This window comes from Herpailurus yagouaroundi, unplaced genomic scaffold (assembly GCF_014898765.1).
Source record: "Herpailurus yagouaroundi ecotype Mexico unplaced genomic scaffold, PumYag 139, whole genome shotgun sequence".
In the NCBI taxonomy this organism is placed as follows: domain Eukaryota; kingdom Metazoa; phylum Chordata; class Mammalia; order Carnivora; family Felidae; genus Herpailurus; species Herpailurus yagouaroundi.
In genome coordinates this window covers 425,803-447,757 of record NW_024412394.1, presented here as the reverse complement: position 1 = coordinate 447,757, position 21,955 = coordinate 425,803, and the positions used below count along the sequence as shown (strand labels likewise).

The 21,955-nt window shown below is 55.5% G+C and overlaps 4 protein-coding genes across 8 annotated transcripts; 1 reads left to right on the top strand and 3 right to left on the bottom strand.

Annotated features, from left to right (window-relative positions):
• Positions 1-3,197: 3,197 nt before the first annotated feature.
• On the bottom strand, positions 3,198-7,152 carry RING1 (ring finger protein 1). The gene is made up of 7 exons (XM_040473179.1): positions 7,004-7,152; positions 6,756-6,891; positions 5,801-5,961; positions 5,478-5,693; positions 4,374-4,763; positions 3,915-4,188; positions 3,198-3,614 (listed from the first exon to the last, which is right to left on the bottom strand). The coding sequence occupies exons 2-7, from the start codon at positions 6,831-6,833 to the stop codon at positions 3,513-3,515; spliced, it is 1,221 nt and encodes a 406-aa protein (XP_040329113.1). The 5' UTR covers positions 6,834-6,891; positions 7,004-7,152; the 3' UTR covers positions 3,198-3,512.
• A 1,704-nt stretch (positions 7,153-8,856) lies between these two features.
• Positions 8,857-11,125, bottom strand: HSD17B8 (hydroxysteroid 17-beta dehydrogenase 8). The gene is made up of 9 exons (XM_040473180.1): positions 11,027-11,125; positions 10,617-10,834; positions 10,398-10,514; positions 10,195-10,287; positions 10,007-10,092; positions 9,804-9,888; positions 9,553-9,595; positions 9,247-9,321; positions 8,857-9,050 (listed from the first exon to the last, which is right to left on the bottom strand). The coding sequence occupies exons 1-9, from the start codon at positions 11,070-11,072 to the stop codon at positions 9,034-9,036; spliced, it is 780 nt and encodes a 259-aa protein (XP_040329114.1). The 5' UTR covers positions 11,073-11,125; the 3' UTR covers positions 8,857-9,033.
• Positions 11,126-11,305: 180 nt separating this feature from the next.
• SLC39A7 (solute carrier family 39 member 7) lies at positions 11,306-15,385 on the bottom strand. Of its 2 annotated transcripts, XM_040473177.1 has the most exons (9): positions 15,291-15,385; positions 14,838-14,938; positions 14,113-14,527; positions 13,854-14,022; positions 13,639-13,692; positions 13,342-13,506; positions 13,056-13,196; positions 12,654-12,850; positions 11,306-12,198 (listed from the first exon to the last, which is right to left on the bottom strand). In XM_040473177.1, the coding sequence occupies exons 3-9, from the start codon at positions 14,521-14,523 to the stop codon at positions 11,926-11,928; spliced, it is 1,410 nt and encodes a 469-aa protein (XP_040329111.1). In that variant the 5' UTR covers positions 14,524-14,527; positions 14,838-14,938; positions 15,291-15,385; the 3' UTR covers positions 11,306-11,925. The 2 variants fall into 2 exon arrangements, with proteins under 2 accessions (XP_040329111.1, XP_040329112.1); XM_040473178.1 differs by lacking the exons at positions 14,838-14,938; positions 15,291-15,385 and having other exon boundaries at positions 13,854-14,006; positions 14,381-14,432.
• RXRB (retinoid X receptor beta) lies at positions 15,023-21,782 on the top strand. 4 transcript variants are annotated; one of them, XM_040473172.1, is made up of 10 exons: positions 15,023-15,531; positions 16,203-16,609; positions 16,962-17,118; positions 17,475-17,654; positions 18,789-18,961; positions 19,363-19,492; positions 19,687-19,819; positions 19,923-20,026; positions 20,312-20,417; positions 20,515-21,782. In XM_040473172.1, exons 1-10 carry the CDS (start codon positions 15,300-15,302, stop codon positions 20,660-20,662), a joined length of 1,770 nt encoding a protein of 589 aa, XP_040329106.1. In that variant the 5' UTR covers positions 15,023-15,299; the 3' UTR covers positions 20,663-21,782. The 4 variants fall into 4 exon arrangements, with proteins under 4 accessions (XP_040329106.1, XP_040329107.1, XP_040329109.1 ...); XM_040473173.1 differs by having other exon boundaries at positions 15,024-15,531; positions 19,935-20,026; XM_040473175.1 differs by having other exon boundaries at positions 15,031-15,531; positions 16,203-16,450.
• Positions 21,783-21,955: the final 173 nt, after the last annotated feature.

Here is a 21,955-nt window from a genome sequence, read left to right as displayed (position 1 = left end):
CTAAAGGGTATACTTAGGGGGGAGTTAACCCAAGAACTAAGGTCTACCTTTTCTTTTAACGTGAATGGTAACAATAAACTTACTGCAAGTGTTGCCCAAGGCAGCAACTCCCCCAACAGAACCTTCTAAAAGGGTGAATGGTAGGGGTGCCTGGGTGGCTCAGTCAAGTGTCCGACTTCGGCTCAGGTCACGATCTCACGGTTCGTGAGTTTGAGCCTCGAATCAAAATAGCTCGTGCTGATAGCTCAGAGGCTGGAGCCTGCGTCAGTTTCTGTGTCTCTCCCTCTCTGCCCCTTCCCCGCTCACACTGTTTGGCACGCTCTCTCTCATGAATGAACATAAATAAATAAAAATAAATAAATAAATAAATAGGTGAATGACAAATAAATAATAACAGCACCCTCCTCAGTGCCAGGCTGGGGCCAGAGGCACCATGGGGAGGGGACGCTTCCCAGCGTTTCCAGCACAAGAAGCAGCTTCCCAGCACAAGAAGAGGACATAAAGAAAACAATTTCATGAAATAAGTAGAGATAACAGGACAGAAAGTGCTTGTGTTGGGGCTTGACAACACTGGGGGGGAAGGCACACACTGAAGAAGACGTCCTTGGGACACTTGTACCTGAAGGAGTTCTAAGTTTTTCTGCACTCAGACACACGACCTGCCACGGTTTGGGGACTGAGAAGCCTGGGCGAGGAAAAAGGGGGGAGGTGGATGCGTAACAGAGAGAAAGAGAGAAATTGAGAGAGAGAGAGAGAGAGAGAGAGAGAGGAGAGAAATTGAGAGAGAGAGAGAGAGAGAGAGAGGAGAGAAATTGAGAGAGAGAGAGAGAGAGAGAGAGAGAGAGAGGTTTCCCCCCTCACCCCCCACCCCTTCCCCCACCCCTTCCCCCACCCAAGACTTTCTTCTTCCCTTCTCATTGATCCTGGCTGGCCTGGTCCCACCTCCCCTGTGAGGCCCTTCCTAACCACCCTACAGGCTCCCAGTGATCCCCCTGCTCCAGAGGTACGGAGCCCCTTCTAGGGACATTTGCCATTCACCCTATAAGGACAAAGCTAACATCTCATGGAGCACCTACAGCAGTGGTTCTTTGCCTTGGTGCACATCAGAATCACCTGGAAAGTTTGTTAGAACACAATGGCCCCACCTACAGAGTTTTATGTGTTAGGACCCTCAGTTTAAGTGGCGGGGTGAAGATTTCGTCCCAGGTCTCTCCGACTCTAGTAACCTTTCTTTCTCTATCTTGCTCCTTTGCATTGTTAGTTACCCTCCTGCAGGTATGTTGTTCCTCAACAAAATAGTCCATTGCTTTTTTGTATACTTTGTATCTCTTGCTTTGCCTAATCTATATAGGCAGGCTTAATTGAGAGAGGCTGAAAGATTTGGGGAACTAACCCAGGGAAGCTAGCGGTGCAACAGAATCTGAACTAACCCCCACCCCACAACACCTCCTTCTCCCAGCACTGGGGAGGGAGAACACCTGGTCAAGTAGGGTAGTTATTCTTTCCTTCCTGCGTGGGTGAAGGAGACTTACCTAGGGCAACGGTTTGTTAGGTCTCCCATATGATGTCACCCAAATAAACAGGCACATCTTCAAAGTTCAGTCATGGAGGCAGCAGAGAGGAGACAGGGGTCGAAATGTGAGAAGTGGACAGAAGGGGAGGGTGGGGTGGTGTTGACTGGGGAGCCGGGAGGGACAGAGGAGCCATAGGAAGGGAGATACAGGGGCCAGGGGCCGCTGGCTGTTCCAGAGTTCAGCAAGAGGGCGGGGGAACAGAGACCGAAGAGGCTGCGAGGGAATGAGCAACGTGAGGCTGCGCTGACGCTCCTGGCAGCGCCTGGAACCAGAAGAGAAGCCGGGTTCATTACATACGCATCAACTTCCACCTCGGTATCCTTCCATCCTTCCCGACTCCTCCGCATCTGTTTCTCTCTCTCTTCGAAACTTCAGGAGCAACGCCCACCTCTCCTCCCGCCCCACCCACCGTCCCGGGAGCTCCCCAGCCGCTGGATACCTGTGGTTGGAGAGGAGGGGAGCCAAGATCAGGGGTTCCGGGGAGCGGGCACAGAAAGAGGCTCCTACAAGGGTGAAGTGGGTGTTGTCTATTTCTGCAGGGCGAGAGGGCTCTGGGGGTGAGCTCCAGGCCACCAGGTCTGCGAGACTTGCTGGGGCTCGAGGTGCCCCTCAGTCGGTATTGAAGGTGTTAGGGACCAGGGGAAAAGAGAAATCCCAAGCGTGGGCTGGGATGCCCTCGGGTCTGTGGATCAGATCGAGAGGCTGACTTCTTTGCCAGCGGGGCGGAGAACCGAGCGAGCCGCAGGAATTTGGGGCGGGTCGGGTGGGGGCGCGAAGGGCAACGGAAACAGGAAGTGAGGGGCAGAGAGGCTGAAGGGGGTAGAAGGAGCATCAGTTACTCCTGGGGAGGCCCGGTCCTCCTCCCCGACCCCCGCAGTGCCCGAGACCCGGCGCGCAGCCGAGCACCTCGTCCCCCGCCCAGACTTGGGGCCCGGCTCGCTCGCGGAACTCGAAGCCCGGAGCCAGCGATGGCTTCACTTGACGCCCCCACCCCTCAGCTCTGGGCCGCTGCCTGGACAGGCACAGAACTACACCTCCCGCGCGGCCCTCCCTCCACTCAGCCCGCGGCTCGGCGGGCATCGGCTCGCTCACTCCTGGGAACTGTAGTCCCCGGCCGGGTCCGCCTTCTTTGGGAGGCGTCCGAGATGTCCAGCTCGGGGGGGTTCTGGCAGCGCTCCCCACTTCCCTCCCTCTTGTCTTTCCAGCTATGGAAACTAGCTTCTTGCAGTGAGGAAAAATTATCCTCCTTCCAAACATTACGGTGGGTCCCGTTGGAGTCTACCAACATACCTTCCTCTCGAGCCACTTTCCTGCTTTCCCTTTGGTATTTAAATCCTGGATCTCAAGCTGGGCGATTCAGCTTTTAGGGGGCAAGTTTGAGAAGACTTCAGACAACGCTTACCTCTTCACCCTGTCCCTTTCAACTTCATAGGTTGGTCCCCGCTAGTTTCGAACATATTTGCTGATTTGGGGACTCAGAAAAATGGGATTTACATACCGTGAATAACCGTTGACATTTCCTCCCCATTTCCAAGGTTGATTCCACATGATTTCCAGCTTGTCTCCCCAATCTCCCCCCACCCCTTCTAGTACACCCGTGATAAACACACACAGAACTGCAGGTTTCAAAGAGGAAAAGAAGCAAATTTGTTGTTGGTAGGGGAGCATGAAGGGGAGGGTTCTTCACCTTCCCCAACATCTTGTAGAGATGGGAGGTTGAGGGGCAATAGAAAAGGCAGTAGATGGGGGCGCATGCCCCACTCTGTACAATATAGAAGAATCTGATATAGACACTTTGTATAAAAGCCACTTGTCCTCATTTGTGTCCTCTTGCTGACTGGCTGGGCTGGGGGGCACTGGGGAACAAAGAAGCTGGGGTGGTAGGCCAGGACACAGGGACACCCCCTGGTCCCCATCCTCTGGCGTCCCCTTGTGGGGTCACTTTGGATCCTTGGTGGGGGCATAGCAAAGCTCCAGTGGCCGGGACACCTTCCAGAACTTCTCATTCACCAGTTCCAGGGTCAGCGAGCCATTCAGTGTCTACAGAGGGGGTAGAAGAGAGAGGCAGGGTAAGAAAAAGTTGGAGAAGGTGGTAAAGGATATGAATGAGAGGCAGAAAGTGACCAAGGGAGGAAGAAAAGAAAAAGAAATAATAAAAAAGGTGGGGTAAAGCAGGGGCATAGGGAGTGAGTAGGAAGAAGATAAGACACAGACGTGAGATGAGAGATGCAGAGGGAGAGTGGAGGGTGGGCTAGTTAGGTCAGGATCCAGGGTCTGTGTGGCCCCAGGCCATCCTCCCAGCCTCTCCCCTCTTATAGCACTGCCCTCAGAGGCTCTCACCGTGAAAGCTCCACCCCCGGGGGCGATGTAGATGGTGTACTGCTTTTCACTGACACCTTCCAGACTGGGCAAGGCAGGCTCCTCAGGGCCGTCACCTCCTCCGGTACCCCCACCCTCTCCACCACCCCCATCAGGTCCCCCGGCATCAGAGGCGCCCCCTCCAGGCCCTCCTGGCTCCCCGGCTTCTTGCTGCTGCCTCCGCTCAAGGGCAATACGCAGGGCCAAGTACTTGGAAAGATGGTCCACTGTAGCATTCCCAGTTGTCTTCACATACCTGAAGTGGGAAAGAAGGCACGTTTAGGGGACAGGAAGCCGCAAATGGAAAAGGGAAGTAGGGGATTTTCCAAAAGGGCTTCTGGGTTAGGGTTTCTTTCTGGGTTTGGGTGAAGCCCACTTCTGATGGACATCTATATGATCTTTTTGATTTCTCAGAGGTCAGGGGAAAGACAGGGCTCTCACCTAGTCTGGCAGTATTCTCCCTTCTCCACGAGCAGGGGGTGGGGCCGGAACACGAGCTCAATTTCTCCGCCTGGCTCCGGGGGACTGGGGGCCCCAGGAGGGCTTGGGGGGCCTAGGGTTCCCCCTCCCAAAGTCCCTCCCCGGTCACCAGAGTCTTCAGAACCGGCGCCCCCACCCACCCCGCCGGTGCCACCTCCCCCTGTCCCTACACTGCTCCCCCCTGCACCCCCGCCACGGGGTCGCTTGGGAGCAGGGCCTGGGGCAGAGTCAGGGGCAGAGTCTGAGCTCACATCCTCTCCATCCCCCTCTCCCTCCCCAGGCTCTCCTTCCCCCCCACTCATCGTGGTGGTCTGATCTGACCCGGGCATCGGCCGCCTCACACGCTGGGCCCTGTAGAAGCAAGTGGTTGAGGTTAGAAAGCACCACAGATAAGGGGTTTAAACTTTAAACTTAAGAGAACAAGAGATCAGGGAAATCTTAATGATGACACCTAATATTTATTAAACACTAACTACACGCCAAACACACTGCTAAGTATTTTGCACTGATCGCCTCACATAGTACAAATCTTAGAAGCAGGTGATTATATTCTATTTATGGTTGAGAAAACTGAGGCTTAGAAATGTTAGAAAACTTGTGTGCAACCACAGCCTCTTGCCTTTCCACATGGACTCCAAGAACCAGTCGCATAGGTTTGTACAAATGCAGAATTTCAGGCCCAACTCCAGACCTACTGAATTAGAATTTGCATTTTTCACAGACCCTCTGGTAATCTGGATGCTTACTAAAGACCGAGCAATGCTGGCCTAGAAGGTCATTTAATTCCCCGCAAGGTGAATCCAGAGTTTATGCTCAAAATCACTCCACTGTTCTAACTTCTAGAGAGTTAGAGGGTGAGATAATTTTTTCTTAAGAATAGCAGTACCAGTTGCTAACTAGGAAGCTGCAATTTACACCCCTGGCTTCCAGACCTTGACAATCAGGCTGTGGTTAGCTATTAAGATGCTAAGGTTTAGAAGCTGGCAGGCAGCAAAGACGGCACCAGGAGTCTGACCCACGGATCTGTCCCACCAGCCCTGCTATCGCCTCTCTCCCGGCCCGAACCTGTGCATGGCCTGCATACGCAGCCCCTCTTCAATGCTGGAGCTCAGTGCCTGTTGGTTGTGCAGGCGACTGAGGCGGATGAGCACCCGGTCTTGGTGGGCCTCATATTCCTCCCGGCTGGGATAGATCTTAGAGATCAGGGCATCAAAGTTGGGATCTGGCCGCAGAGACCGCTTGGATACCAGCTTCTTGCGGCAGGTAGGGCACTCCTTGTTCCTGGGGTGGGAGAGAGGAGGCCCTCAATGAGTCAGTCTCAGTTGCTAGGACACTGAGGCCCCAACTCTGTACCCTTCACCCCATCTCAAACACATCCCTCCCATTACCCGCTCCGCAGGGCCGTGACAATACAGTCAGAGCAGAATCGGTGGAGGCACTCCTTGGTGGTCATTGTATTCTTCAGCATGTCCAGGCAGATGGGGCACATGAGTTCTGAATGCAGTGACCGAGGGGAAACCGCAATCTCTGTGCCATCCATGATGGCTTCCTGGAGACATCAGTGAGTGGAAAGGTGATGGTGGGTTGGGGGGAAAGGGGTTTTAGAAACAGGTGGTCAATGGAATGGGAGTTTTGAGAAATACAGTGAAATAACAGACTCTGGGTACCCCGTGTTGACCACTTGAGGAAGACGGGAATTCTGAGAAAGAGGAGCTAGTGACTTGGAGAGAATGGAGAACAGAAAGGAGTAGTGTCCATTAACTGAAAGTAGGAGCTTTGCAACAGGAGGATCTGAGGTTTGGTCAGAGGTCTGGGGCAGAGGTGGCACAGATGTGGGGTTTGGGGAAGACTTTTTCAATCTAATTTCTTAAAGTGTGGTCTGGGTGCAACCTGTATCAGAATACCCTATGGTGCTTGTTTAAAACACAGATTCTGGGGCCCCATCTCATGGTATCAGAATATTGGCAAGGCGTGGTGAGGGGGTGGGTTGCGCAGGGGAGGGCTCCCTTTCTAGTAAACTTGGAAGGAAAGTCTTATATGCATTGACCTTTGACACTGAACTGAGGAACACTGAAGGTAATGTCTATGTGTTTACTATTTTTCAGATGAAGGCAGTCATAGTCGCCCTACATCTGTGGCAATAGCTGATGTGAGAATGAAACGAGATAAATGTGAAAGTGCTTGGAAAAGATTAAGGTGATTCAAAGGTGGGGTCAAGGGAGTCTGTGACATCCGGCAGGGTCGGCAGAATAGGGCGAAAAATGGAAAAGAGGCTGTGAGATAGGGGTCTGTTTGAAGGGTTTGGGGAAAGGGAGTAAGCTGTGAAAGGAAAGTCCCTATCACCTGCGGGGTCCGGTGGAGCTCGTATAGACTCAGTTCCCACGTTTTGCTGGCATTCTGGGCATTCGCCGGCGTCGTCATGGTGACAGGGCACAGACCCCCCACCCGGGCTCGGCAGCGGTGGAGGAGGAGAGGTAGGCTGGGGAAAGGGGGAAGGGGGGGAAGGGTGTTAGGGGGGCCGCCCTCGCGCAGACCCCGCCCCTCCTGTGGCTCCCCCCACAACCTCCGCCCCGCGCCGCGCTGCCCCTCACCGGGCTCCAGCCGTCCGCGCCCCGTTGCCGCAGCGCCTCTCACTGGGCCCGGGCTCTCAGCCCCAGTTCGCTCGGTCCGCAGCCGCTGCTCAGACAGCAGCTCCCGCCGCCGCCGCCGCCATGGCCCGGGCGCTGGGGCCCTACGTCACTTCCGTTTGTCCCTCCGCTACCCCCCCCCCCCGCCCCCGCCGGCGGAGACGTCACTCGCCACTCCGGGCTCGGGTGGGACGCGACGTGGGCTCCCGGGTTCCCCCGCCTTCGGGCGCGTCCGCCTCGCGTGAGGAGCCGGCGTCCCCGGAGTCCCCCGCTACGTGGGGACCGCGGTCTCAGTCCCCGGGCCGGCACCGTCGCGCTGCCAACCTTAGCCACCGTTCCCTTCCCGAGGTCCCCACCCGGGGCCTCCGCTCCGGAGGGCGGGGCCTGGGATCTCTTGGACCCCGGGAGAGTAGAGAGGGGTTGGAAAAGGGGCCACCTCCCCCACTCCGCGTCCCCTAGCGGCTCTGGGGGACAACTGCCCCCCTCCCCACAACTCCGTAACCCCAGCCCGGCATTCCGGGGAGGGGAGGGGGAAGGCTGGAAAGGATCTTCGGCCTTTTCAGTCCTCCAGTCCTGTGAACGCAACTAAATCCGGATGAGCCCGGGATTCCCCTTACCACCCTGGGGACTTGCTGCACCCTTCGCTTTGGCTCTCCCTAGACCCTCCGACCCGCTCTCCCCTCGAGGTTTGGGGACAGCGGCTCGGGACGTCCAGACTCAACTCTCGGCCGGAGCCATAGACTCGAGAATTGCGTTTGGACAATCAAGAGCCGCGGCCCGGGGCGGGGGAGGGAGGCGCACGGGAGGAACAGGGGAATGGAGACACCACGCGGAAGCAGGGACACACACACACACACACACACACACACACACACACACACACACACACGATGGGGCCCCTATAGGGGAGGGGGTGTGCGCGTGTGGGTGGGTGGGGGCACAAGGGGCAGAATGTCTGGAGTGGGAAGCGGACAGAAGCCTCCTCCAGGACTTTTCTGTAAAGGAAGGGGACAGGGAGGAAAGAGAAGAGGAAGGGGCAGAGCGATCCCCATTGAGGGCAGGGGATGAGATGTGGGGGGGCGGGGGCGAAAGACCGTAGTGGGCGTCCTGTCTCCTCCAGCCTGAGCTGGGGCTCCCGGACTTGGGCTGCAGCTGCCAGGGGGTAGCCTGTTTCTGGGACAAGGCAGCAGTGGGTCCCCTCGCCCCCTCCCCCAGTTCCCCCCTACTTCCCTGTCCTCTCCTTCAGTCCGTGGCCAGTCCTTATGTGGGCTCCAGAGTCGATTAGCGCGGACCCCCTCCCCTTCCTCCTCCTCCTCCCAGCCCCCTCCCTTCTGCTCTCCTCCAGCCCCTTTCATCGGCTGGTCCATTCCCCTAATCCTGGCCCCCTCCCCTAATCCCCCCCACCCGACCCCAGGCCGGCTGCAGCTATTGTAAGGTGGAGAGAAAGGGGGGGGGGACTCAGAAAAGGGAGGGGGTAGGGGAGGGCCACCTGTTCCAAGACCCCCTCCCAAGGCCAGACTGGACACCAGGATGGGGCCATGAACAAACCACCCTTGGGGACCATAAGGACCCAGGGAATTGGGGAGAGGGTACTGGGGCTGTAGGACCAGTGGAAGGGGGTGGGAGCAGAGACCCCCTCCCTCTATAAAGACCCAGAATGTCACGCATACACAGTGACATACACTCTCTCCTCTCACACCCGGCGGCGGGGGTTGCCCTGGGAGACCAGGCAGTGAAAGGGAACAATCCTTCGGGAAAGGGAAAGGAGGGGGAGGTGGGGAAGGGTCTGAGGGCTTAGACACAAGAAGAACCGGAGGTGGCAGGGAAGAGGATTTGGAATTTATTAGGGTCACAAGCACCCCTGCCTCCCATATTCAGCATTCCAGAGCCATACACTGCCACCCCTTTTGTAGCCTGGGAACTCAGAGTCCTCATCAGCAGGAGGCCGGGTGGAGTGGTGGGGGAGTGAGCAGAATCCAGGGTCCGTGAAGCAGTTACATGAAAAGACCTCCTGGGAGGGGCAGAAACATTTGGACAGATGCATAGGTGGAGACAAATGGGCTGGGGCGGGGGGGGTGCCCAGTTCAGTCCCTCGCCTATGGGAACTTCTGCTCTTCCCTTAGTGGCTCCAGACTCCCTTCTCTTGCTTTCTCTTATCATCTGGGTTCCACTTCTCTGCCTTCTCCCTCCCCATGATGGCCTCATACCAGTGACTTCCACTGAGGCCCCTGTGATGTATCCACTGTCTTCAGATGCCAAGAATGCGACCACATCTGCCACATCTATGGGAATGGTGGGGAAAAGGCAGAATCCTATTCACTTTCATAGATCCAAAGTCATCACCTCCGACCAGAACCCTTCCCCACCAACACACACACACACACACACACACACACACACACACACACACACCCCAACCACCAGTCCTGGTGAGATCCTTTCAGATCCCACAAAGTTTGGCATTTCTTCATTCAGGCCCCCTCCCTAACTCCTTTTCCTTATTCAGTGCTCACCCTCAGGATCCCCCAAATGCCCCATCGGGATCATTCCAGTCACCTGTAAGAAAACACTCATACATGTGTAAATGTTTCTTTTACTTTTTTTTTTTTTTTTGGTAGGCTGTCTGTGGCACCTTTTTCTTTTTTCATTCCTTGTACACTTATTGAATATCTACTATTTGTCAGGCCCTGTGCTCAGCATTCTCTCTGAATCCCAGAGAGATTGGGTGTCTGAATAACTCTGCCCTCTACCCACAGCCTCCTACCTTGTCCAGCACTTTCTGTGGCACTTTCTGTGTCATAGGTGTTGTAATGAACCCTGGGAGGACAGAGTTACAGCGGATCCCATGTCTGTGGAAGGGAGAGTGGCTGCTGACTCTGGAAAGGGCTCAACACGGACACACCCCCTCCCCAGACCTCCCACATGGCTCAGCAAATCCCTCTGTACCCCCAGCTGTGTCTGACTAACCGGCCAAGTTCTCGAGCTGCAGTCTGGGTCAGCCCAATCACTCCAGCCTTGGATGCTGCGTAGTTTGTCTGTCCCATGTTCCCCACCTATAGGTGAGTCAGAGATTTGGAATGAGTCAGGAGTCCCAAGGAGGGGCCCTCCTCTCTGTGCCCAATTGGCTGGCTGACCTTCTCCTAACTCAACCTGACCTTCCCTGTGATGCTACTGATGTTGATGATGGAACCATGACAACCACTGGACACCAGGAGTTGGGCTGCAGCTTGAGTGACTAGAAAGATGCCCTGGTGGGGAAAGAGCAACAAGGCAGAAAGGAACAGTTGGGTGACAGTCCTCCTCCAGCTCCCTCCCCCAGGCTAGAGAAACCAGAAGTCACAGGTTCAGAAGTCGCCACCTTGAGGTTGACAGCTATGACTTTGTCCCAGTCATCCTCAGACATGTGGAGCAGAAACTCATCCCTGGTGATCCCAGCACAGGACACAACGACGGACGGTGGGCGAGAAAAGCAGGCCTATGGAAGGGGGCGGTTACACACCAAAACCCAAGTAGAGCCGGGTTAGTGAAGACAATCAATGTTGGCTCTTAAAAGGGGGCGAGGTCGTCTCGCGTTCACCTGTACTTGTTCCAGCAGGCGCCTGACCGCCCCGGCCTCAGACACGTCAGCCTGGAAGGCTGCGTGGCCCCCGCAGGGCGCCACCTCCTCGCTACCCCGCCCGCCCAGCAGCCGCACCGTCTCGCTTGCTGCCGCCTCGTCCAGGTCGCAAGCGGCCACGGCGGCCCCCTCTCTGGCCAGGCGCACACTGACAGCTCGGCCGATGCCGCTACCCGCGCCTGAGGTGGGAGAGAACACACGGAGTGGGGGGAAGGGGGGAAAGGGAGGAGTAGGCGGGGTCAGGGGTCAACAGGGCGCAAAGTAGTAAAATTCGGACCAGGGGCCAGAGGTCACAGCGGCTGCAGACCCCAAGGGCGTCCCCGGACAACACTCCGGCACCCCGACCCGCCCTGGAAGAACATTCCCTCAACCTGTGACCAGGGCCAGCGCCGAGCGGAGACGGAGCTGAGACGCCATGTCCGCCGGCGGGTGGGCGGGCACTGAACCCAGCACTGAACCAATCCTAGCGCAGAGGAGGCGTGGCAAGAGCAAAGCCGCGCCAACCTAAGCCCGGCCAGCGTTGAGCCTTCGGAGGCCACCAGCACAGGCTGACCCTCCACCGCGGGGGCGTGGTCACGCGCCACCGCTTGGGGGCCTGGGGAATGGGAAGATGAGGGGCCCTCATTCTTTCAAAAAAGACAAAGACCGCGTTTGGGGCGGAAGATCAGAGGACTTTATTTCCGGTTACCACCCCTACCCCTCAATTCAGTGATATCAAAAGAATAGGAAAAAAAAATCAGGCCACGAGATTGGCAAGCCCACCTCCCCCCCCTCAATCACTCCCAAATCAGGACACACGATTGATGTTTAATTGATGTATATCCCCCACTCTTCCTGCTACCCACTCTGTCCAGGACTCTGGTCTTCCCTGAAGCTTCCACCAACAGGTGGGAAGGGAGGGTGGACCTTGGATAAACCTGCTCTTGGTAGCTTGGTTTTCTGCAAACAGGTTCGGTAGGGGACACGGGGTAGGCTGTCATCACCTCTCTTCTCCAGCCTTCTTCATGGCCCCATTTAACCCCCTAAACCCAACAACATGGTTAGCACATGACTAACACTATGGTCCCTCTGACTTCTCATTCTCACTTCTGCAGCTCTTATAAGACTGCAAAATCTTGATGGCCCTAATGCCAACGTTACCACTTCCCTAGCTTACAACTTCCTTCAGCAGACATCCCTGGCCAGGGTCCCCAACTTCCACAGACCCTGGACCTGGAAGGCTTACACACTAGAGATTTAGGGCTGGAGTGGGGACGGTTTACCCCACCTCTCACTCGAGGTGGGCAATCAGCACCATCATGACAACTCCCCCTAGCAGCCCCAGCACCTCCAGAAGTGACTGCAATGGTGATGCCTCCCTCAACAGCTCAGGCAACACGGACACCGTTGCTACATAGATGAAGCCACCTGCAGTGAATGGCAGAACCCAGCCAGGACCTGTACCACTTGCAACTTCACTGCCCACTGCCCCTCCTTCAGTTAGGAGGGCACAGGCTGTGCCTGCCAGTGCCCCTATTGCCGTCAGTAGTTGCAGACGCATCGCCTGGTGGGCAGAAAAGACAGAAAGGCATTCAACAACATCTAAAGATGATCAGTGGTTAGGCATGCTTGGTGGGGTACAGGTATATATGGGAAGGGTGCAAGTCTTTGGGACCTGAAGAATAAGGCAAAAAGAGGAGGATCTAGAATCGACACTTTCTGAAAAACCTAAAAATATCAGAGAGGTCCTTTCCACAGAACTTCTGACTCGGAAGGTCAGGGTGGGGGGCAGTGTAAAACACCCTCATAAACCATTCAGACGGTTTGTGGACTAGAATTCAAGAAATACTGAGCCACAGGACAAAGAAACAGAAGTTCTTCTCCCTCGTTTCTAGAGGCTGTATTGTTTCTAACAGTACCAACTGTCTGAAACTAATGCGAGGCGATCTTGGGTTTTGGGTGGGTGAACAGGAGAGGTAAAGACTGAGGCAATCGTGTCTCGCGCACATCATTACCAACCTGTTTTTTGCTGCACCCAGACTGGACCAGGATGGCAAAGTCCCCAACTTCATGGGGCACTTCATGTAGCAGAACAGTCATTGTGGTCAGGATCCCTAGCCCCCGACCTCCTCTAAATGAAGCACCAATAGCCAGACCATCTGTGAAGTTGTGTGCCAGGTCAGCAGCTAGATTCAGGTACCCTGATACACGCAGATCTTGTACAAGTAAAAAGGAAGACAATGGTTAGAGTCATCTACCACCCCTTGTCCCAGCCCTTCAGCCATTATCACATCTCCCCCCAGAGACCACTTCACATCCAGCCCCTTCACGTTTCTCAGACACCTGCCATTACCCACAGTGTATATTCCATGTGATTTGTGATATCCTTTGCCCAAGTTTATCCATAACCCTGGCCCTCACCTGAACCTTTTTTTTCCTCTTCAGAATTCTGAGGTCTCACTGGCCCATCTTTGAGCCCTGTGCTCCCTCCTCTCCTCTTCCGAGACCCACCTGCTTCCTTTTCTTCTTCCTCTGAGCTCTGTTTCTCCTTTGAAGAACGCTCTGAGGGAAGAAGTTAGTAGAGTGGAGAACAGAAATCTCCAGAAATGTCCTCAAAAGGGAAGTCCCCTCCTGCTGAAGAGCCGTAAGGTAAGGGGATTCTGCAGCAGGCAAGGTGGCTTTCAAGGAAAGCTGTTCCTGTACTCACCCTGTCTTCCATGCCCATGACCTCCCTGTGTGTGACCATGAGCGTGTCCACGTCCGTGACTGTGTCCATGTCCTCCTTTCACATGTCTCACAAATTTCTCCACCACAAGAAAGGCAACAATTCCACTGAGGACCCACAGTCCCACAGACAGAATGGGTCCCTGGCCTGGGAATAGAGACATTGAGACATTAAGGGAGATATGGATTCCAGACTCCTCCTCCCCAAGTGCAGGAAGAGAACAGGGAGGGAAAGATCTCGCTCAACATCCCAATACATCTCCATCCACCCCTTCCTCACCACTGTGGGAGTGTCCATGTCCAGGCTGCTCCAGAGGGTGGTGAGAATGAGGTTCTAGAGGAAGGGGGAGAAAAAGCCAGATGAGTGAATACCCTGCCCAAGGGGCATGCATTTGGGGGAATATTGGAAGGTCAAGGATCACAAAGGATGAAGAACCCTTCTGCCCAGAGAATAAAATATGTTAAGATTTGCAGTAGTGGCCAAAAATCACTTACCCAGGGCATGAGGAATGAGGTGCAGAAAGGCATCTCCCAGGAGCCCACCGGAAGCAAAACTGAGCAAGATCTGGAGCAGAGAGCGGTGCCGGGGGGAGTTTGATTCCACAGGGATAAGGAAGAGGACAAAAAATGGAGCTGCGGAGATCAGCACTGTGGCCCCCAGTGCCTGGTGAGGGGAGAGTCAGGGGTCAAGTGGTGTGGGGTTTCCCAACAATCCAGAACCGGCCCCTCTCTCTCCCATCCCCTGGGGACTCACATAGGCCCAGAGAGTGACAGTATCCAGGTCCTGCTTGATGCCTGGAGCCCCAGACTCCCCATAGCCTCCATGGCTGTGCTCATGGTCATGTCCATGTCCTCTGTGGTAGAGGGTCTCATGGGATTGGCCATGGCTATGGCCATGGTGCAAATCCTCATGTGAATGTCCATGTTCGTGACCGTGGGTATGCCCATGCCAGATGCTCTCGTGAGTGTGGCCATGGCCATGGGCATGACTGTGTCCATGGTGAAAATCCTCTTGTGAGCGCCTGTGGCTGTGGCCATGGAAGTCTTCGTGCAGGTCCTGGTGCAGGTCGCCATGACCCCCGTGTCCGGCCACTAGCAGCCCCAAGGCCGCCCAGGTCAGCAGTCCCATGGCCACCCAGTGGGGAGCCCCCAGGCCCCTGGCCATCACGCTGACCAGAGGGACAGAGATAGTGACTCCACTTGACCCTCAACTCTACACCTAGGCAGGGTCAGTTTTACTCCGTTCGTGCCCTCCGTCCACTTCTATGGGCCGCTCCCCCATTCCGTTCTGTCCCCACCCACATTGTTCCCAAGACTCGGTCTCTTTATCTCGAACCCCCTCCCGGATGTAGGGCCCTGGGACACCGCTCTAGGCTTTGATCCTCCACTTTACGGACTCTCTGGGCCCTAGTCTCTATGATCCACTAGAAGATGGAAAAGGTCTGGAAAGGACGGTAGGGTAAAGCAGGGAATTCTCACCGGCTTCAGGATCTTCTCCTTTCCCGGTTTGCTCGGACGTGGCAGTCCCGCCTCTGGCTCCCGCGAGAACAGGAAGTTCCGCTCCACCTCCGTCCCGATACCTTTACCAAGATGGCGACACACCAGTGGCGGCGAGGCCACGCTGCTCTGGCGCGCATGCGCAGGTGTGGAGGTTATTTGAGGGGAGGCTGGGCGAGGCCGGCTGACTGGGCTGAGGAGACCGCCTCCTCCGTTTCCAACTAGACGAGGGGGCGGGAACTAGCACGGAGACTTCCCGTCTATACCAAGATGGCTGCCATATCGGCGCTGTCATTTTGGTACAGAGCAGAGCGAAGCGCTTAATTTGACCCGGTTCAGGCCAGAGTCTTTTTCTCTGGGGCTTCCTCGTGCTCAGCTAGTCCCCCGGTCAATACGTGGGAATCCCTGGTACCTCTACGGTATCCTTGCACTCACCCAAGAGTCATGTCTTGGGCTGCTCGCCCGCCCTTCCTCCCCCAGCGGCATGCCGCAGGGCAGTGTGGGCCGGTGGGGGTGCGAAAAGAAATGCATTGTGGGGTCGCCTCCCGGTGGCGGCGGCGACGGCCCTGGCTGGATCCCGCGGCGGCGGCGGCGGCGGCAGCAGCCGGAGAACAACAAACCCCGGAGCCGGAGCCAGGGGAGGCTGGACGGGACGGGATGGGCGACAGCGGGCGGGGTGAGTGTCCTAGCGGACGGACCGGCGAACCAGTCACCGCGTTATCTGCGACCCCTCCCCCCCGTCCCCTGGAGCTCTTTCCCTGGCGCTCCCGCCCCCTTGTTTGTAAACATGCGTCCCCTCCCTCCCGAGGGCCTTAGCGCCCTCCCCCACCGGGGCGGGGCGGGGGAGCTTCCGCCCTCCTAGCTTTGGCTGTTTGAGGCCCTACAATCCAGAGGTCCCGGGCATGGGATTTGAGTCCTCGAGTTTGGGAACTCTGGTCGTTTGAAGGCAGATTCTGCGTCCTAAGAAGGGTCCCTTCCATCTGTTTTCCTTGCACGCTCTGGCTACACGCTGGGAATGGAGGGGCTGTCAGTTCCACCCCACGTGCTGCCCCACCCACATAAGACATGTCTGGCTTGGGGTGACCAAACGGATTGCTTGGAATTGGCCCTCACTTGAACTATCCTGCCTTTTGTTAACCCCCTCCCCTCACCACAATTAGGAGTTAAACCGTTGTTTGACAACAGGGTGTTTCTGGACTTGAGGATGGGTGGGGTGGGTTGGGTTGGGGTGGGGCCCGGCGGGGGATTAGAGAGAATTAAAGTCTCCAGTTGGATGATCTAAGACTCATTTTCTCTTTTTGTCTTTCTGTCTGTGTGTCTCTGTGCCTGTACGTACCCCTCCCTCAGACTCCCGAAGCCCAGACAGTTCCTCCCCGAATCCCCTTCCCCAGGGGGCCCCTCCCTCTTCTCCTCCTGGCCTACCCCTACCCCCTTCAGCAGCCCCAACCCTTGGAGGTTCCGGGGCCCCACCCCCACCCCCGATGCCACCCCCTCCACTGGGCTCCCCTTTCCCAGTCATCAGCTCTTCCATGGGGTCCCCTGGTCTGCCCCCTCCAGCTCCCCCAGGATTCTCCGGGCCTGTCAGCAGTCCCCAGGTGAGAGGTCGTGGCTCACTGACTGCCTCTCCACTTTCATTTCCTTGTTTTCCTTGTGACCCCAGATCCTTGTGTGAACTTCCCCATGGCCCACTGACCTTCCAGTCCTCTAATCCTGGCAGGCCTGTGGTCCTTGTGAGACCCCTTGCCCTTCCTGAGGTGACTGATCTTTCAGTGCATGCTTCCTTCCCAGCCCTATAAAACAACCCGATATTCTGATGTCCCTTTCATCTATCAGTTATTTTTCTGCCCTTTTTATCCCATCTGCCGTCCTGAGATATATGCCCTTCAGGGCCCCTGTGTTGCACAATTTCAAGGAGAACTGTATGTCTGATTTTTGGGGGGTTGTGCTCCAAGGGTGGCCCTTCACATAGACTGCAATGTAAATAATGTCCTCTGTGATGTGCAATGCAGGGCCCTGCCTAGGTGGTAGGGGATGATTTCCATGACCTCTGAGAGATTCTCCTTCCCAGTGAGTCTCCCTGTGACTTCCCTATTTCCCCCATCCCAGATTAACTCAACAGTGTCGCTCCCTGGGGGTGGGTCTGGCCCCCCTGAAGATGTGAAGCCACCAGTCTTAGGGGTCCGGGGCCTGCACTGTCCACCCCCTCCAGGTGGCCCTGGGGCTGGTAAACGGCTATGTGCAATCTGCGGGGACCGAAGCTCAGGTATGGGGCTCAGAGATCATCGGAAAGGAAGAAAGAGAGTATCTGACATTTACCATCACCTGTGGGATTCCCAGGGGCTCATGGGGTTGCATTGGAGCAAGTGGATGGGAGGAAGCCTGGTGATGACTAAGGGACCTGAAGCTCAGATGGGGGATGGGGGATGGTCAGGGGGAAGAGGGGGCTGGTATAGGGTTTTTGAACAGTAAGGAGAGTGGGACTGGGTCATCCCTCATGCCCTGGTTCCCCATCTGTGTGGATGGATTTAAACTAAGTTTGCTGGGAGGGAAGTTGGCAAGGGACTTGATTGTGAGGGGTCTACATGCGGCCTTGCTGTTGCTGTTCCCATCTCCTTCAAGGCAAACACTACGGGGTTTACAGCTGTGAGGGCTGCAAAGGCTTCTTCAAGCGTACCATCCGTAAGGACCTGACCTACTCGTGCCGGGACAACAAGGACTGCACAGTGGACAAGCGCCAGCGAAACCGCTGTCAGTACTGCCGTTATCAGAAGTGCCTGGCCACTGGCATGAAGAGGGAGGGTAAGGGCCTGCGTCAGCCGGGCTTCCTTAGCTACCCTATGGGAGAGGAGGGAGGAGGTGGAGGGAAGACTGCAGGAAACTGCAGACTGTACCTCTCAGGACTGGACTGTTCTCCCTCCTCCTCCAGAGGGCGATATTTGATTTCTCTCTTCCCTCCTCATCAGCTCTTGTCTCTCGAATTCTGCTCTGTTCTCTTGAGTTTCCTTTTTTTAATGGGGCTGCTTCTCTGTGTCCGGCACCCATGACCCCTCCCATCTGGTGCTAGGGTAGGATAACTATTCCTTACCCATGATGAGTTTCTCTGTCTCCCCTTCACTAACCTGAATAGTTCCTCCTCTTTTGACCAGTGCTTGTGTGCCTGTGATTTACCTCTCCCTCTCTCTCTGTCTCCCTGTTATCTGTGATTCCTCCTCCAAAGTCTGGGACTCTACTCTTTGAAGCTGCGGACTTTACTGAAGACCTCAGGGCTGCCTCCCCTTCTCTTTCTCTTATCTTCTTAAGTCTAATGCTGGAATTTTCAGACACTTTAAGGTATCTTGGTCCAATGCCTCATTTTAGAGAAGATGAGCCTGAGGCCTGGTTTTTCTGGGGTCATGCAACGAAAGAGGGGGCAGGGCTGCAATCAGAACCCACAAGTTTGAAGACCCGGGCCAGTGATCCTTTCACTGTGACTTTGTTGAATCGGAAGAGCACCAGATTTGCAGCCAGGCACACTTGGATTTAGATGGACCACTTGCTCTATGTTACGAGAACTTGGACAAGCTGTCTAACTTCTCCAAGCCCTAAAATTTTCATCTTTAATAACAAAGATAAGAGATCCTGGAATTTTCATGATAATTGAGTGAATGTTAAAATGTATTTGGCCCATTTCTTAGACCCTAGGTTTAAATGTTAGTTTTCTTCCTAATTCCTTTATCCTGCCTTCCTCTTCTCCTTCTTGGCTTATTTATATGCTCTTTTATAGCCCCTGCTTCCAGACTCCCTAGTCTACCATTTTTAGTGACTTCTCTAATTTCTATAAATATCTCCTAAGGGCCCTGAGAACCCTGATAAGGCCCTAAAGACATTTCAGAACCCTTCACGGCTGACTGTTGACTTTCCACTTTTTCTTCTCCTCCCCTCCCCCCACCCCAGCGGTACAGGAGGAACGTCAGCGGGGGAAGGACAAGGACGGGGATGGGGAGGGGGCTGGGGGAGCCCCCGAGGAGATGCCTGTGGACAGGATCCTGGAGGCAGAGCTTGCCGTGGAGCAGAAGAGTGACCAGGGCGTTGAGGGTCCTGGGGGAACCGGGGGTAGCGGCAGCAGCGTGAGTGATGGGGTCAATCCACTCTCTCTCCTGATGGGGGAGGGGGGACGGGAGTCTAGGTTGGTTCTATTTCCCTCTCCCCTCCCTTTACCCTCCATCCCCCCTAACACTGCCTGGGACTGGAAGTGCTGCCAAACAAGGTCTCTCAAACATCTGAGGTGGGTGTGATAGCTTTCTCTGTCCCCATCCCAAAACAACCCAGTGGTAGAACCATGGGCTAGTCCTAAATAAATAATTGTTTTCGCGAATGCCAGAAGAGAAGCCTGACTAATGGGGATTGGTTCAGATGGGTTTGAAGGGAGACTCTAGATAAGGAGGTGGTGTCAGAAACCTCTTACAAGGGGGGGACTTCCAGCGTACCTCCAGACCTTCCGTAACTCTTACCTCCCCATCCCCTGCAGCCAAATGACCCCGTGACTAACATCTGTCAGGCAGCTGACAAACAGCTATTCACGCTTGTTGAGTGGGCGAAGAGGATCCCACATTTTTCTTCCTTGCCTCTGGATGACCAGGTCATATTGCTACGGGCAGGTCAGTGACCTTGGATCCCCTTTACCTCTTGATATTTGATCCCTGTTTGACCTCTGACCTTCAGTGACCCCAGTGCATACTTACATACCAAGGGAGCCAAGTTCATTGATTTCCTCACTTCTTCTCTTCCCCTGATATGCTTTGAATCCCATGGTCTGAGCTCTGGCTCCTGACCCTTGCCGCCCCCCACGCAGGCTGGAACGAGCTCCTCATTGCTTCCTTCTCCCACCGATCCATTGATGTCCGAGATGGCATCCTCCTCGCCACAGGTCTTCATGTGCACCGCAACTCAGCCCATTCTGCAGGCGTGGGAGCCATCTTTGATCGGTCAGTGGCCTTCGGCTAGGCTGGCCTGTAGGTAGAGGGGGTGGGGCTATAGGCTGGTCCGTGTCCAAGGCTGGCTGAGCTGTGACCTTTGAGTGACCTGCAGGTCCCTCTCCAGGGTGCTGACAGAGCTAGTGTCCAAAATGCGTGACATGAGGATGGACAAGACAGAGCTTGGCTGCCTGAGGGCAATCATTCTGTTCAATCCAGGTAAGAGGAGGATTACCCCTGTTTCTCAAGACCAAGGCAACCTTGGAGCCTCCTCTTCTCCAGAGACTCCTAAGTTACCCAGCTATCCCCCTCAATCTGGAACTCTCCCAGCTGACCAAGAAAAACCCACATGCACTGATACGTTCCCCTTTGGCCCCATTCCACAACTTAGCCGGGCACCTGTTAAAGGGCCAGTAGGTGGGGCCCAAAAGGGACATCGTATGGGCCACATCTCCACATTTGTCCTGATTTGTCTTCTTCCTTCTCTCTTCCCTACCATCCCAGATGCCAAGGGTCTCTCCAACCCCAGTGAGGTGGAGGTTCTGAGGGAGAAAGTGTATGCATCACTGGAGACCTACTGCAAACAGAAGTACCCTGAGCAGCAGGGACGGTGAGATGGAGCTGTGGGGGTGTGGGGTTGGGGGGTGCCATGAAGTTGTGTTCAGAGCCCGTGTGGTTCCAGCTGTCTTCTTCCACCTCTGCTTCAGGTTTGCCAAGCTGCTGCTACGTCTTCCTGCCCTCAGGTCCATTGGCCTTAAGTGTCTAGAACATCTGTTTTTCTTCAAGCTCATTGGAGACACCCCCATTGACACCTTCCTCATGGAGATGCTTGAGGCTCCCCACCAGCTGGCCTGAGCCCAGACCTACACGTGGTGCTCCTCACACTTGAGGAGTACACATCTGAGAGGGACTCCAGCCTTGGGGGCACGGTGGGGAGGGGCCGTGTCCTAGAATCTTGGTGGGGTGAGGAGTACGGGGCAGAGTTGAGACCTCCAAGGGGATCCATAAACCCTCCAAGAGGTTTGCTTGATATCCCAAGTCAGAGGGGACCCCAGATCCTTGTGAGGGCTGGACCTCATCCTTCAGTGACCTTGAGTCTCTGAATTTGTCTTGGGTCTGTCATGATTTGGGGTGATTTCTTACCCCCTGCCTGGAACGATCTCTCCTTCCCCCAGCACAAAGCACTGGCCTTGCTCACAGGACCTTGCTTCCTTCTCATCTTGCCTCACTTAGCTACCCATGTGAAGAGAGAAAATGGGAACTCTCCCGGAGATGGATACTGGGGGGCAGGCCCCCCAAACTGATGGACATGGGAGTAGCACTCTGACAGGCTTTCCTCCAGGCCTTGACAGCCTTGACAGTAGCCCAGCAGGTGGGGGCTACTCTGGAAGAGGGAGGAGCCCTGTCACTGTCTCCTGTTCAGAGCCCCCCTCACACTTCACCTCCTGCTGCAGTCAGACTGAATAAAAAGGTGGTGGTGGTTAAGGGGTGGGTGAAGATGTAGGAACCGATCTGCTATTTTTAATTTCCTCTGAGGATAGAGACTTGCAGTTAGACTCAAAGAAGTACTGTACTTTCCCAGGTTGACTAAGAAATGCCAGTGGTGGAGGTGGTGTTTGGGAAAGGCAGGGCCCTGAGATGGTCTGTCCCTGGGGCCCTTCAAGCACTGGCCTTCCCTATCCCCTCCCCCGTCTCTTGTCTAACTTGGGGAAGGGGCCTGGGATGTGATGGCAGGGTGGTTTGGTGAGTAGTCCTCAGGCCCTTCCTTTCACAGCCTTCCCCCAGACCTGGGCACAGTGTAGACTGGGGACACAGGACCCTGGCCTGAGAATTGAGGGGGGGATGGTCAGCCTGCAGAGATAGGGTGCTGGGGCTGCATGATTTTTGCCTCGCAGCCCTTCTCTCTGGGTTTCCTTTCCCTTCTCTTTCACTCACACATAAAATAGCTTTCAAATTAAAATCAATGTTTTCTGGACTGAGGTGACTGTGTTGGGGGGGGGGGAGCAGCAACTGCGTTGGCCGCGTGTGTGTGGGGGGGGCATCCGGTCGGGAGCTCCGGACGAGCTCCCTTGACGCCGCCGCCGAGGTTCCCCGGGGCCTGAGAGGCGGGCACAGGGTGGGGGACACAAGGCGCGCTTTGTCGGGGAG

Coding starts and splice junctions, on each gene's coding strand:
- RXRB (XM_040473172.1), top strand. CDS start 15,300: ATGTCTTGGGCTGCTCGCCCGCCCTTCCTCCCCCAGCGGCATGCCGCA. Junction 20,027..20,311: donor AATCATTCTGTTCAATCCAG/GTAAGAGGAGGA, acceptor CTACCATCCCAG/ATGCCAAGGGTCTCTCCAAC. Junction 20,418..20,514: donor TACCCTGAGCAGCAGGGACG/GTGAGATGGAGC, acceptor CCTCTGCTTCAG/GTTTGCCAAGCTGCTGCTAC.
- SLC39A7 (XM_040473177.1), bottom strand. CDS start 14,523: ATGGCCAGGGGCCTGGGGGCTCCCCACTGGGTGGCCATGGGACTGCTG. Junction 14,023..14,112: donor CTGTCACTCTCTGGGCCTAT/GTGAGTCCCCAG, acceptor TCCCCTCACCAG/GCACTGGGGGCCACAGTGCT. Junction 13,197..13,341: donor TCATGGGCATGGAAGACAGG/GTGAGTACAGGA, acceptor TTCTTCCCTCAG/AGCGTTCTTCAAAGGAGAAA.
- HSD17B8 (XM_040473180.1), bottom strand. CDS start 11,072: ATGGCGTCTCAGCTCCGTCTCCGCTCGGCGCTGGCCCTGGTCACAG. Junction 10,093..10,194: donor TCAGTAGCATCACAGGGAAG/GTCAGGTTGAGT, acceptor ACTCACCTATAG/GTGGGGAACATGGGACAGAC. Junction 9,889..10,006: donor GCAGCTCGAGAACTTGGCCG/GTTAGTCAGACA, acceptor TCCCTTCCACAG/ACATGGGATCCGCTGTAACT.
- RING1 (XM_040473179.1), bottom strand. CDS start 6,833: ATGACGACGCCGGCGAATGCCCAGAATGCCAGCAAAACGTGGGAACTG. Junction 4,764..5,477: donor CGTATGCAGGCCATGCACAG/GTTCGGGCCGGG, acceptor TTGCTTCTACAG/GGCCCAGCGTGTGAGGCGGC. Junction 4,189..4,373: donor GGAGAATACTGCCAGACTAG/GTGAGAGCCCTG, acceptor TTCCCACTTCAG/GTATGTGAAGACAACTGGGA.